General features: G+C 39.9%; 1 protein-coding gene and 1 pseudogene across 1 annotated transcript; one reads left to right on the top strand and one right to left on the bottom strand.

The window, feature by feature from the left end:
• Positions 1 to 830: 830 nt before the first annotated feature.
• LOC120573067 lies at positions 831 to 3755 on the top strand (annotated as a pseudogene).
• A 5708-nt stretch (positions 3756 to 9463) lies between these two features.
• Positions 9464 to 14196, bottom strand: LOC120573065 (zinc-binding protein A33-like). Its single transcript, XM_039822497.1, has 10 exons — positions 14125 to 14196; positions 13225 to 13462; positions 12775 to 13141; positions 12457 to 12552; positions 12121 to 12354; positions 11882 to 12029; positions 11748 to 11774; positions 11575 to 11639; positions 11124 to 11246; positions 9464 to 10095 (listed from the first exon to the last, which is right to left on the bottom strand). The coding sequence occupies exons 1-10, from the start codon at positions 14141 to 14143 to the stop codon at positions 9694 to 9696; spliced, it is 1719 nt and encodes a 572-aa protein (XP_039678431.1). The 5' UTR covers positions 14144 to 14196; the 3' UTR covers positions 9464 to 9693.
• Between the last annotated feature and the right edge of the window lie 499 nt (positions 14197 to 14695).

A 14695-nucleotide genomic window follows, 5' to 3' on the forward strand; every position in this document is an offset into this window, starting at 1 on the left:
TCCCCTCCTCTTCACCCTGCTGACACACCAACCTACATCTCATTATCACAGGCTGAAGTTTGCGGACGACCCACTCTGGTTGGTCTCATCACCAATAACGATGAGACCACCTACAGGAAGGAGGTCGACCTTCTGACCACATGGTGCAGAGACAACAACCTCCTGTTGAATGTCAGCAAGACCAAGGAGGTTGTTGTTGTTGTCTTCTGGAGAGGTCACATCCAACACCCACCACTGTCCATCAATGGTGCTTCTGTGGAGAGGGTGAGCAGTACCAAATTCTTTGGGGTGCACATCAGTGAGGACCTCTCCTGGACCATCAACTGGCGAAGAAAGCACAGCGGCGCCAACTACGCGAGCAAGAGCCCCCTCACCCATCATGGGCACTTTCTACAGGGGCACTTGAGAGCATTGTCACCAGCTGCATCACTGTGTGGGGTGGGAGCTGCACTGACTACAACAGAAAAGCTCTGCAGCGCAGTGAACACAGAATAGTATGAATTTTGGTGAAGACGATCTAGTGATAATCTAGGTCACATCTTGTTTCACACACTCTCGTTCATTAACCTGAGCATAATAAATTACGTTTTGGCTGCTGCTTTATGACACACATAGCGGGAAATAATTTTGTTTGAGATGGAACATTTGTTGTGGTCTGTCACAGAGCCAGACATTCAATTCCCGTGCAAGGACAACATGTCCTCAGGACAAAAAGTGAAAACAATATGTACTAAGTACTGAATGACACAGAGGAACCAGAAATACCAGAATGTTTGAGTGATGTGGGGGAGGAGCTTATTGAGACGGAGTGACTGAGTATTTAAATACCACATCCTGAACGTTCTGCATCTTTTCTGTATGAGGATGATCAGGAGCTCAACATGACAACCCAAACTACAGGTACAATTTAGGGCAACGCAGCTGCTCCTTTGCAGGGACTTTAATTACCATTTTACGAATGTTAAACTATTTTTAGAGTATGGTGCATTCCTAGGTAAACTTTCAAAATATCGTTTTATTTAGTGATAAAATCTTCCTGTGCCCAATATTACACTGTGTGCAAACATTTCACTCCGACATGAACGTTTAAGTAATATAATGTGTTCTTTTTCTTCAGTAACAAACATGGCGCTTGATGAGCCGTTTAAGGAGCAGTTCAATTGCTGCATCTGTCTGGACATCTACACCAAGCCTGCCACCATCCCATGTGGACACACCTTCTGCCTGGACTGCATCGACGGCTTCTGGGACACTAAGACCAAGGCTGAGTTTCTGCTGTGCAAAGAGACATTCAGAAAAGCGTCCACAACTCCGGATCAACCAAGGATATGAACAAATCATTGAATTATATAAAAGGTTGGTTTCTTCAAACTGGTTCTTTTAGATGCTTAGAAAAACATAAAAGTAGCATATATTGAATTGAGATTCAACATAATTTAATTTGAATCAAAAAGGCTCCCAGGAGGAGAATGTTGACGGTGTGGGAAGCAGGAGGAAACTTCCCCGATCCCACCCTTCGAGCCTGAAGAGATTCCCTGTGACATCTGCCATGGAGACAAGCCTCCATCTGTCAAGTCGTGCCTCGTGTGCCAGGGCGTCTTATTTGAATTTCACCTCACACCACACCTGAGGGATCCAGCGCTGCACAGACACCAACTTACTGATCCGGCCACCTTCGCCACCAGTCACCTCTGCAGAAAGCACCATGAGCGACGCGACAAATGTTCTGCAAGAAGGACCATAAGCCTGTTTGTGTTCAATGCACAGAGAGGGAACACAAACACCACAAGACCGTCCCCCATGGAGGAGGAGAACAAGAGGGTCAAGGTGAGGAAACGCGTTTATTTCATTAACTTCCTTTAAACTTAGCTTTAACCTTCGCGCTTGTCCTTTCGGGCCCCAGTGACCCGAAGGACAACCCAGAGATTATACCTTTCCCTTTATTTGTTGAGAATTGCTCTCTAAACCCTGTTTCTTGTAAAGTAAGTAAGTAAAGTTTATTTCTAGAACACATTTAAACACAGTTTAAGCTGACCAAAATGCTGTACAAACAAGAACTAAGGGTCTGTATTAACCCTTGTTTAGAGAGCAATTCTCAACAAAGTAAACGGAGTACATATTTTTGTGGTCCTTCGGGTCACTGGGACGGACGAACGGACCACACAAGGGTTAAATAAGCCAACTTTCCTTCTGTTGTACCGAATATAGAAACCTGTTTCTGTATTTTGTTAAGTGGGAAAAATAACTGTCAACACATTTCCCCTTTAAGACTTGGAAACTTTTCCCTCAGCTGCTTTTTTGCAGCATTATATACAAAATTGTATTTTATTTTTTAACCTTCTGCAGATTCATTTGAGGCAGACGATATCCAGCATTTAACCGATGATCCACGCCAGACTGAGAAAAGTGAAGGAAATACAAAATTCAGTGGCTCTGAGCAAAGTAAGTTATTGTTTGGATGCATGTTCAAAAAAGGTAACCGGCCAAGTTTGTCTGTTTATATCTGTAAATTAATGTACACGTTTCTGTCGTTTCATCACCAGGAAATCACAGAGAGGGAAATAGAGAGCAGCGCTCAGATCTGCAGCATGCTGATAAGCGCCATCGAGAGACAGCATGCCGGGCTGGTCGAGGAGCTGGAGAAGAGGCAGCAAGAAGCTGAGAGGAGAGCTGAGGAGCTGTTCCAGGAGCTGGAGGAGGAACTCAATGATCTGCAGATGAGGAGCAGCGAGCTGCAGCACCTGGAGCACACTCAGAACCCTGTTCACCTCTTACAGGTTAGATACCTCCACTGCATTTATACTGATCTGAATCAGCATTTTAAGAACTGTACTCAAACCTGTGCATCCTTCCCCATCTTTAGAGTTTCCCGTCTCTAAGGCGACTCCCTCATACTAGAGAGTGGTCTGAGGTCGCAGTCCACTCAGATAACTGAATGGGGGTGGTGATGAGAGCCGTCTCCAAGCTTGGAGACATCTGCCAGGAACTTGCCAACAAACTGTCTGCAAAAGGTTGGTACATCTTTTGGCAGAAAATGATTATCTACATCACAAAATGACTAAAGATTGTTGTGAAGATCAGTGCTTAAAACTCACCTTTTACTTCTACCTTTTTGCAGAAGAAGACAAGATGGATCAATATGCAGGTATGTTCACAATCACACATCCACTGCTTATTTCTATAAACTAGTTTAACCTTTGTTAGTTTAACCTTTTTATTACCTGACTCACTGTTTTTCTTCGTTTCTGCAGTCAATGTCACTCTGGATCCTGAGACTGCTTCAGGCTGTCTGGTCCTGTATCCAGACAGAAAGAAGGTATTGTCTGACTTTTGATCATTAAATTAAACGTGTAAAGAGCACAGTCTTTCTAGGAAACTAGTAGTTCTTAAGAGTAGATTGGATTTTTTCACATTTAGAGTATGTAACGACAGTGAATTTTTCAGAAACTGGTTGAGGTTTTGCATTAAAAACATCCCCTGCTGTGGGACATTTTCCTGTAATAGAGGAGGAAATTATGAGACATGTTGTCACATGAAAATTGGAAAGGGCTGGGTTGTGAGAATCCATTTCAAAGGGGCTCAAGATAAAACTAAAATGCTCTGAATGGGAAAATTATATATTGATATATATTATATTGGGCCTTTATTTATTGTACTGCAATAATATTTGACCAACACTGGCCTGCAACAGGCCAACTTCCATGAGTAAAGGTTTTTATTTTATTATTCAAAATAATCTTTACAAAATTATATTGCACTTGTACATAAATGTTAATAAAATGTGTTAAATGTTTATTGCACTGCAAATTGTCATTCCATAGCCTTAATGGGCAATGGATAACTTAAAATTGTGAAACTGAAAATAAAAGTTATGTATTGAAGATAAAAACTGTGAGATTGTGTCATTTACTTTTATTAGCATTATTATTTTTTCATTTTTGTTTTTAAAAAGCCTCCTGTAGACTTGTGTTTAAAATTAGCATGTGTGCTAAAACAATCAAGAAATGCATTGGTTTTTATCTATTTATTGCCTTTTTCATCCAAGTGCATCTCTAGTTTACTTACCCCTCAAAGCGCTTTTGTTGGGAATCAGCTTACGTTAACTGCTAAAGAACACACACGCTCATATTCTGAATGTAACCTTCAATTTGTTACAAGGGCTAGCTAAAGCTAACCTAGCTTGTTAAACAACAAAGAACACCACAACTAAAAGCTAACTTAGCCGGTCTTCTTTTCCCTACGTGTTCCGTTCAACATGAGGATGAGACTAAGTAGCTTGGAGAGAACTACTTCGAGAGGGGTTTGTTTTGTGTCTGACCTACGTAGTGGTTTTGTTCACTTCTGAAGACGGGCCTGTCCTGGCCGAGTCCGCGCTCTGTCTTATATGTCAGGTTTCAAAAAGGTGTATTTACAAAAGTTCCCTTTTACATGTAACCATGCAAAACAGGATTCTTTTCAAATTTTACCAGTGGCGGCGGACTTGTTGGACCGTGCAAACGCAGCGTCCCTCTTTCATTACTTCAACCAGCTTCTTGACAATGTCGGCGTAGATATGATGTGGGCGCATATCCAAAAACCTGTTGATATCCAAGTCTTTGATAATGTTTAAAAGTAGTTGTGTTTCTCCTTCTTATTGGGTCTCCAGCCTTGCAAAATGTTGGCTGGTTGGTTTGTGTACAGACACCATAGCAAGGCACAGAACTGACCAAAAGCCTGCTGTAAAAACCCTGATTGAGACGCATATTCTGAATGCGCTGTATACATGTCCAAACAACGCCTCCAAAACTCAAATAATATCGGAATAACCCACGTCTTAATCGGAAAATGCTATATTCGGAAAAAGGCCTTATCCAGAATATCCAACCAGAATATGTTGTTTATATGTCCTTTATCATATGTGCATGTAAACATACTGACTGTCTCTCTTCCAAATCCATGTGAATCAATCTCTCAGAGTGTAGCTTGCTAGCCTGATTGCATCCCAAACACCTGCCGCCTGTTGGCCTGATTGCATCCATCACACCTGTAGCTTGTCGACTTCCTCAGATCACACAAACGAGCACCCCTCATGTGACGTCACACTTTGGCATTGACATTTGCAATTTGTTTAAGTTGCACCACATATTGGTTTCTCACACGTCCTTTTCTTATTTTACCTTACTTTATTAAGGAAACGGTGTTGAGTATGCATGTTATTTTCAACTACTTGTTTCACACAGCATGGATGGTCTTGGAGAGGACTATACTGAATAGGCTGGAACAGTTTGTCCTGACCTCTGACAACCAGTTTGTCTTCAAACCTAAACATGGCATGGATATATGTATTTTTGCCTTAAAGGAGGTCCTAGATTTTTATAACAGGCATAATTCCACAATTTGTATGTGTTTTATTGATGCCTCTAAAGCCTTTGATCGTGTAAATCATGAGAAGCTATTCTACAAATTGCACAACAGAGGGGTTCCCAAATACCTAGTGAAAATCTTGGCTTTTTGGTATGCTCAGAGCTTAATTTTTTATTGGATCCGGCACCTCTTGTGTCACCAGGAAAAATGAATCGCTAAATCCCTAAATGAAAAAAAATAAACTACTGTTTGTGTAGTGTTCAATGTTGTTATCTGTCTTGTTACTCTTTATTCCCCATTGAAGTTCCACAAAAATCTTGTGTTTGCATTTTTTATGCATTTTGAGGTGAATTTTCAGGGTAAGACGGAGGGGGCAGAGGGACGGAGGGAGGGGAATGATTCTGTTTTAGTTAGCAGGTCTTTTTTCTCCTCAGTGGTGCAGCTGGAGAACCAAACTGTACAGCTGTATGCCAGCACACTCTCTATTGTGCACCTGTAGAAATTTGTGAGGAGTGTCTGCGGAAGCCCAGTGCTTCTTAGGGTTCGCAGGAAAAAGAGTCTCTGCTGAGCCTTTTTCCATATCTCTTTGGTGTTCACTCCCCAGGTCAGATCCTCCGCCAGATGCAACCCTAGGTATCTGAAGCTTAGGACCTGTTCCACCTCCTCTCCATGTATCGCAACACTGTCATGTCTTTTTGTTTTTACATTTCCAAAAATCAATTATGATTTTTTTTGATGATTTGTGTTGAGGATTAAGTTGTTTCTTCTGCACAATGATTCCAGTGATTGGACCTCCTCCCTGTAGGCAGTCTCCTCATTGTTGGTTACCAGCCCCAACACAGCTGTGTCATCTGCAAATTTGAAAATGGAGTTTGAGTAGTGGGAGAACAGTCATATGTGAATAGTGAGTAGAGGAGTGGACTGAGAACACAGCCCTGGGGAGTGCCAGTGTTGAGGATGGTGGTGGAGGAGGTAATATTTCCAAGTCTGACATGCTGGGGTCTGTCAGTGAGAAAGTTCTTAATCCACTTACAGAGGTGAGAGTCCAGGCCAAAGAACAGCAGTTTGTTGACTATAGCTTGTTGGAGTTGATGGTGTTAAAAGCTGAACTAAAGTCAACAAAAAGCATCCTGACATAGGTGTTGGGGTTCTCCACGTGAGTGAGGGCAGTGTGAAGTGCAAGTAAACACTTTTGTAAAATTTAAAATTAAATCATTGGATCCCATTGTGGAGATGGATGCTCCTACTTCCTCATTTCTGAGCAATAAACATGTAATTAGTCAGGTCATTAAGTGTGCCTGTTGGTAATGTTTGTGTCATGTGCTGACCTACATCTGATCAACCTGTACTCATAATGACACTACACGGTGTACAGTACATAAGGTGTGGTACACACCTTTGTAGTTTTTAGGTCAACGTCACTCTGGAGCCTGACACTGCTTCAGGCTGGCTGGTCCTGTTTCCAGACAGAAAGAAGGTATTGTCTGAATTTGATCATTAAATTAAATTTGTGAACAGCACAGTCCTTCTAGGAAACTAGTAATTCTTCAGATTAGATTGGACTTTTCACATTTAAAGTCTGTAAAGACTTTTTTGCATTAAAAAAATATCCCCTGCTGTGGGACATTTTACTGTAATAGGAGGAAATTATGAGACCTCTATCTATCTATAGTTTTTAGGTCATGTTGTTCCCTTTCAACTGTCCTCTGTAAAGTAGGAACAGTTTTTTCCATTTTCTTCAATAAAACATGATGAGGCTATTAGACTGGCGATCTCCCCGGAACAACAAGTCCTCCTAGCCATACGATGTTGTAGGTCGTTTATTCCTCCCTTCTAACGGTGGCAGGAAATATGACTCACAGGAGGGCTTTCCGTCCTCATATCTAAATCAGAGAACCTAACGGTCGTAGTTTTAAACGCGTTAATGTCAGAATGTGACTTTAGGCTGCTTTTCATTTTGTTCCCAACATTGCATGTTTTGGTTAATTGCCCAGTGTGACTTTTAACAGTGTGTTTTTTATTTGGTTTTATTAGTAGATGTGTTGCATGTTTTAACAGTTATTATTTGCATGGTTTTGTGGAATGTTTTACAAGTTATTATTTGCATTTGTGGATTTGCTGTGTTTTTCTAATTGTTTGTTGGACTTGGAATTAGGATTATGAGATTGGCCACAGGATCTAATGATGTGCTTGTTAAAGGTGGACGTGAAACAGGTGCAGACGAGGAAAAAGGAGGACAAAGAGAGAATCCCTGATGTGACATGCCAGAGGAGAGTTGTGTTTTTTTGTAATTTTTTTATTGCTGTGCAGAAGTAACCGGTTTGATTTATAAATTAAATTATAAATAAATTATTGAAGAAACCATCCTGTGGAATTTTTTTTTTTTTTTTTTAAAGTGGAAACGCCTTGTTTTGCCGGTAACAAAGGACCTCACACAACAGTGTGACATTAATGTCGTGAAACGGTTGCAGCTTGGATCGGTTTAGGCAAAAATACTACTTGGTTAGTATGGGTGGGGGGTTACGGTAGTTAGAAAAAATTATAAGTGTGTTGCTCGACAACGCCACCTAGTTTTTAATAGAGATTAGGAACTCTACATTTAAAATACATAAAATAAATTACTTTAAAAAAAGGCACAGGTCTTTTATGCAAGGGAGAGCAGTGGAACCCAAGGAACAAATGACAAAAAGAGGTTATAATACAACATGATGATTTATTTCAGCAAAGCAAGTCAGCAGAGGTTTTAAAAGTATTCACATTCATTACTCAAGTAGAAGTACAGATACTAGGGTTTGAAAAGACTTCTGTAGAAGTTTAAGTATCAACTCAAGCTTTTTACTCAAGTAAAAGTGTAAAAGTACTGGTTTCAAAACTACTTAAAGTATAAAAGTAAAAGTAATGTAAGGGGGAAAAAATGCCATTAAGGACAAAAGCTTAGCCCGCCCCACAGTGCACTACCCCACCTCCACACAAAATTTTGTTTTCTAAAGGCCATAATGACTTTATATATATAAAATCATACCTGCAAACTCAGAAGGGCTGAAAAAGGTGACACATCTCTTCTCTCTATCTCTATTATATATATTTAAAAAAGGAGCACCTTGTTCAATTGTATTTTCTATTCTGTATGTTCAAAAATATAAAACAATTAAAAGTTGATCTAAATAAAAAAAAGGAGCACAAGGCGACATTAAAGAATGGCTTGTGTATTGCTCAAAATTAAATGATTTATTAAAAATGTAATAACTATCTTATTTCAGGCTGAGTCTGTATTTTTCAGACAACGGCAGCTACAGTCTGGTGTTACAATCCTCTCTGGTGAAATACAGACACACTTTTACACCGTTTAGCTGTCAGCATTTTAACCGTGTTTACTCCAGCTGCTAGCTAACGGTAGGCTAACGTTACCTGCTGCCAACTGTAGTGTTGTCTAGCGTCCCGTGCGGCGATGTTTCAGTTCCCTCTAACGTCCGTTTTCGGAGCATCAGAGAGAAGCGCAGTCACTTAAGAGGCATCTAATAAGGTACCAAAATCTGCGTAGCTATTTGGTCCGGTAGATAACGGTCGTTAAGGCACCGGTGCCGTATTAGCACCAGGTCTGTGCAGGTGCGATGGATCGCGTACAAACCAATAGGGTGTCGGATTGGTATATGTTTATACTTCTCATCCAACCATCAAATTCACTCTATCTGGATGGCGCGATTTATCTGATTTTTTTTTTTTTGTGTGTCGGAATGAAAACAAGCCAAACTAAAATAAGAGTAACGAGGCTGTTTTTAAAATGTAAGGAGTAGAAAGTACAGATAATTGCGTGAAAAAGGAAGGAGTAGAAGTAAAAAGTCTGCTGTTAAATAATTATCCAGTAAAGTATAGAAACCCAAAATTTCTACTTAAGTAAGGTAACAAAGTATGTGTACTTCGTTACTTGACACCTCTGCAAGTGAGACTTCAAAAACAAAAAAAAACCTTAAAAAAAAAACATAACAACTTAAAAGAAAACATTCTCAAATTTAAACTCTACATAAAAAACAAAAAGGTAAAAAGATAAGGGAGCTCAGCTTGGAGCAAGTTATCCATTGCCCATTTAGGCTATGGAATGACATTTTGCAGTGCATTCAAAAACATTTAACACATTTTATTTACATTTATGTACAAGTGCGATATCATTTCGTAAAGATTATTTTGAATAATAAAATAAAATCTTTACTCATGGATGTTGACCTGTTGCAGACCAGTGTTGGTCAAATATTATTGCAATACAATAAATATAGGCCTAATATATATATATATATATATATATAATATATATGTTTTTTTACGTCAGTTAGCATCATCCTTTCTTATGACACATCATACAGCTGACTCAATGGTTATGTCCCGTCCTTCCCTGACTCCTCCATCAACAGGACAGATAATCAGCGGGGCGGTGTTCTTCCCATCTTCTTGAACACAGGGGTTAAAGTACGGGTAGAGGAGCTCAGTGAAGTCACACCCGCTGTAAGTGTAAATGTGGGTCTTTGCTTCTGCGTCGTAGAAGGACACCGACCCTTCCTCGTAGTCCAGGAACACGCCCACTTTCTTGGGGGTTTCCTGGAGGTGGAGGGCGACGGAGGGACCGGCACAGGCGCTGAGACTGCTACCTTTCCTCCGGCAGATCGCCCAGTAACCGCTGTCGGGACGCACCGTGATGGCCCCCTTCCTGTTGATGGACTCCCTGGCCACGCCAAGATCCCAGTCTGTTTTATCCCCAACCTGAAACACAATGTCCAGAATAGAGTCAGACATGCAGGATTCCTTCATCTGTAGTTTAGTGCTGTGACTCTCTTTAGGTTGGCTGTGTTAGAATTTACTACATGTAGAACTTGCTGGAATTAAAGGTTGTAATATATCTAGTGTCTTGTGTGATTTATTAGAATTTTCCTGTACAATGTCATTTATTTCCAACAAAATTTTTTTTTTTTTTCATGTTATGGACTTTATTTCCAACACACACCCAGACTGAACTCGAAATACTTCTATTTGCCAACACAAACATACTGTACACACACCTGCCAAAAATATTTCTTTGTATTCACGTCAAGCAGTGAGACAACTTTGATAAGGACAGAATGTTCCTTTTCTTGGTTGTCATCAAGATAATGCAGGTGTAGAACAGACAGCACCATTGTTCTCAAACTGTCATGGGTCAAAGCATCTCAGAATCACTGTTTTGCTATTTACCTACTTGCAGAGTTTCTGTTAGCTGATGTTAACATAAGATAATTTTTGCTACAACAAGCAGGAGGAAAAAGTATGTGGTTTAATGCTACATAAGGATATAAGAGGAACAAATAAAGAGCTTATTTGTAAAAACAGATACAATATCGTTTCAAATAATGTCATGTTGGTAATGTCTCTTCAACTGAAAAATACAGTAAAGAAGAGCTTGAAATACAAATAGAGTAAATGTGTGCGTGTTGAAACTGATTTATTGCTTGACTCCTATTGATGTTAAAGGTGAAAAACTACCAATTTGTGGAAACACTACAACGATCAAAGGCAAGAACTGAGTCACATCTGGGTCAGAAATTCCCAATTCTGTTTTAGACAAAAAATGTAATTTCTTATGGGTTAGGGTTAGTAACCCCTAACCCTAACCCTGTATCCTGCTGGTCTTATCGGAAATTGGTCGTTAACTGTGAAAGCCGCTTGTACATCTGTGGTGGCAGGACACATTCAACTGGATTTGTTTAAATACACAGCTAGCTTAAAGTGTGTTTTCTTGTTTCTGATCTTCTCACCTCAACAACCCAGTAGCGTCTTCCAGATGCAAAGCTTTGTTTCCCCAAAACACAGACGCAGGAGTCAAAGCGCTGAGGACTGTCTGAGAGTGGAGAATTGTTCTTCTTGCTGCTGACTCTCACCTGTTAATTAACATAGTCATTGTTATCATCATCATCTTCATCTTACTAAACATTAGCCTCATAAGTAGCAATTAATAACCTTGTCATTTTCCCATTCAGAGCATTTTAGTTTTATCTTGAGCCCCTTTGAATTGGATTTTCAAAACCCAGCCCTTTCCAATTTTTCCACAGCAGAGGATGTTTTTAATGCAAAAGCTCAACCAGCTTCTGAAAAAGTCTTTACAGACTCTAAATGTGAAAAATCCAATCTACTCTGAAGAACTACTAGTTTCCTAGAAAGACTGTGCTCTTTACACATTTAATTTAATGATCCAAAGTCAGACAATACCTTCTTTCTGTCTGGAGACAGGACCAGCCAGCCTGAAGCAGTCTCAGGATCCACAGTGACATTGACTGCAGAAACGAAGAAGAAAAACAGTGAGTCAGGTAATAAAAAGGGGAACTAACCAAGGTTAAACTAGTTTATAGAAATAAGCAGTGGATGTGTGATTGTGAACATACCTGCATATTGATCCATCTTGTCTGTTTCTGCAAAAAGGTAGAAGTAAAAGGTGATTTTTAAGCACTGATTTTCACAACAATCTTTAGTAATTTTGAGATGTAGATAATCATTTTCTGCCAAAAGATGTACCGACCTTCTGCAGACAGTTTGTTGGCAAGTTCCTGGCAGATGTCTCCAAGCTTGGAGACGGCTCTCATCACCACCCCCATGCAGTTATCTGAGTGGACTGCGACCTCAGACCACTCTCTAGTATGAGGATTAAGCCTTAGAGAGGGGAAACTCTAAAGATGGGGAAGGATGCACAGGTTTCTCATGAGTACAGTTCTTAAAATGCTGATGCAGATCAGTATAAATGCAGTGGAGGTATCTAACCTGTAAGAGGTGAACAGGGTTCTGAGTGTGCTCCAGGTGCTGCAGCTCGCTGCTCCTCATCTGCAGATCATTGAGTTCCTCCTCCAGCTCCTGGAACAGCTCCTCAGCTCTCCTCTCAGCTTCTTGCTGCCTCTTCTCCAGCTCCGCGACCAGCCCGGCATGCTGTCTCTCGATGGCGCTTATCAGCATGCTGCAGATCTGAGCGCTGCTCTCTATCTCCCTCTCTGTGATTTCCTGGTGATGAAACGACAGAAACGTGTACATTAATTTACAGATAAAAACAGACAAACTTGGTCAGTTAGCTTTTTTTGAAAATGCATCCAAACAATAACTTACTCTGCTTACAGACACAGAATTTTGTATTTCATTCACTTTTCTCAGTCTGGTGTGGATCATTGGTTGAATGGTGGATATCATCTCTCTCAAACGAATCTGCAAAAGGTAAAAACAAATATACAATTTTGAATAATGATGCAAAAAAAAAAAAACAGCTGAGTGAAAGTTTCAAAGTCTTAAAGGGGAAATATGTTGATGGAGTTATTTTTCCCACTTAACAAAATACAGAAACAGGTTTCTATATTTGTACAAAAGAAGGAAAGTTGGCTCATTTAAGGCTAAGTTTAAAGGAAGTTAATGAAATAAACGTTTCCTCACCTTGACCCTCTTGTTCTCCTCCTCCATGGGGACGGTCTTGTGGTGTTTGTGTTCCCTCTCTGTGCATTGAACACAAACAGGCTTATGGTCCTTCTTGCAGAACATTGTCAGCGGCTCATGGTGCTTTCTGCAGAGGTGACTGGTGGTGAAGGTGGCCGGATCAGTAAGTTGGTGTCTGTGCAGCGCTGGATCCCTCAGGTGTGGTGTGAGGTGAAGCTCACAATAAGACGCCTGGCACACGAGGCACGACTTGACAGATGGAGACTTGTCTCCATGGCAGATGTCACAGGGAATCTCTTCAGGCTCGAAAGGTGGGATTGGGGAAGTTTTCCTGCTTCCCACACCGTCAACATTCTCCTCCTGAGACCTTTTGATTCAAATTAAATTATGTTGAATCTCAATTCAAATATTTAGCTTTTTATGTCTTTGTAAGCCTCTTAAGAAACCAACCTTTTATATAATTCAATGATTTGTTCATATCCTTGGTTGATCCTGAGTTGTGGACGCTTTCTGAATGTCTCTTTGCACAGCGGACACTCAGCCTTGGTCTTAGTGTCCCAGAAGCCGTCGATGCAGTCCAGGCAGAAGGTGTGTCCACATGGGATGGTGGCAGGCTTGGTGTAGATGTCCAGACAGATGCAGCAATTGAACTGCTCCTTAAACGGCTCATCAAGCGCCATGTTTGTTACTGAAGAAAAAGAACACATTATATTACTTAAACGTTCATGTCGGAGTGAAATGTTTGCACACAGTGTAATATTGGGCACAGGAAGATTTTATCACAAAATAAAACGATATTTTGAAAGTTTACCAAGGAATGCACCATACTCTAAAATTTTTCATAATTTTGCCAAATTATTCCTTGTAGCCTGCAAGACAGACGTTAGAAAAACTAACCACACATGACAAAGGACTTTGGATAAACAACAATTGCAAAAACTTCCAAGTGTTTTATAGTTTATATATCCATCACAACCCTTTCATTTATAGCTTTGGACATTTTTTTATGCAAGTTTGTGTTGTAATGTGCTGCATTCATTGAAATCAATATAGACTGTTCATGTAGACCTAGGATATTATAGTTTGAACTGAACTGAAATAACCCCATGTTCATTATTTCATTATTTTATATAAATAATATTAATAAAACAAGCCTCCATGAGATTACAAGACACCATATATGAATATATTTTTGAGTAAAAGAGTTGAAGAAAACACAATTCATTTAATCAGTTTGAAGATCGTCTTGTCTACAGCAAACTTTACAAAACGTAGATAAAAAAAGTTTTAATTCGTAAAATGGTAATTAAAGTCCCAGCAAAGGAGCAGCTGCGTTGTCCTAAATTGTACCTGTAGTTTGGGTTGTCATGTTGAGCTCCTGATCGTCCTCATGCAGAACAGATGCAGAACGTTCAGGATGTGGTGTTTAAATACTCAGTCACTCCGTCTCAATAAGCTCCTCCCCCACATCACTCAAACATTCTGGTATTTCTGGTTCCTCTGTGTCATTCAGTACTTAGTACACATTGTTTTCATTTTTTGTTCTGAGGACATGTTGTCCTTACACGCAAATTGAATGTCTGTCTCTCAGCGACAGACCACAACAATTTTTTCCATCTAAAACAATATGTCCATGAATGTGTGTCATAAAGCAGCAGCCAAAACGTAATTTATTATGCCCAGGTTAACGAGAGTGTGTGAAACAAAATGTGACCTAGATTATCACTAGATCGTCTTCACCAAAATTCACACTATTCTATTCAATACAGGAGAAATCTGAATAAATACTTATCAAATGCCTTCTCTTGTAGGATTTTGAGACAAAGTTGGAAAACTTAAAACATAATTTTATCATCTGTACACCTTAATTATTTAGTTTTGCAGACATTTAGTGGAAAATGATCTCTCCTTTTTCACAAAA

Source organism: Perca fluviatilis, chromosome 14, assembly GCF_010015445.1.
Source record: "Perca fluviatilis chromosome 14, GENO_Pfluv_1.0, whole genome shotgun sequence".
Taxonomy (NCBI): domain Eukaryota; kingdom Metazoa; phylum Chordata; class Actinopteri; order Perciformes; family Percidae; genus Perca; species Perca fluviatilis.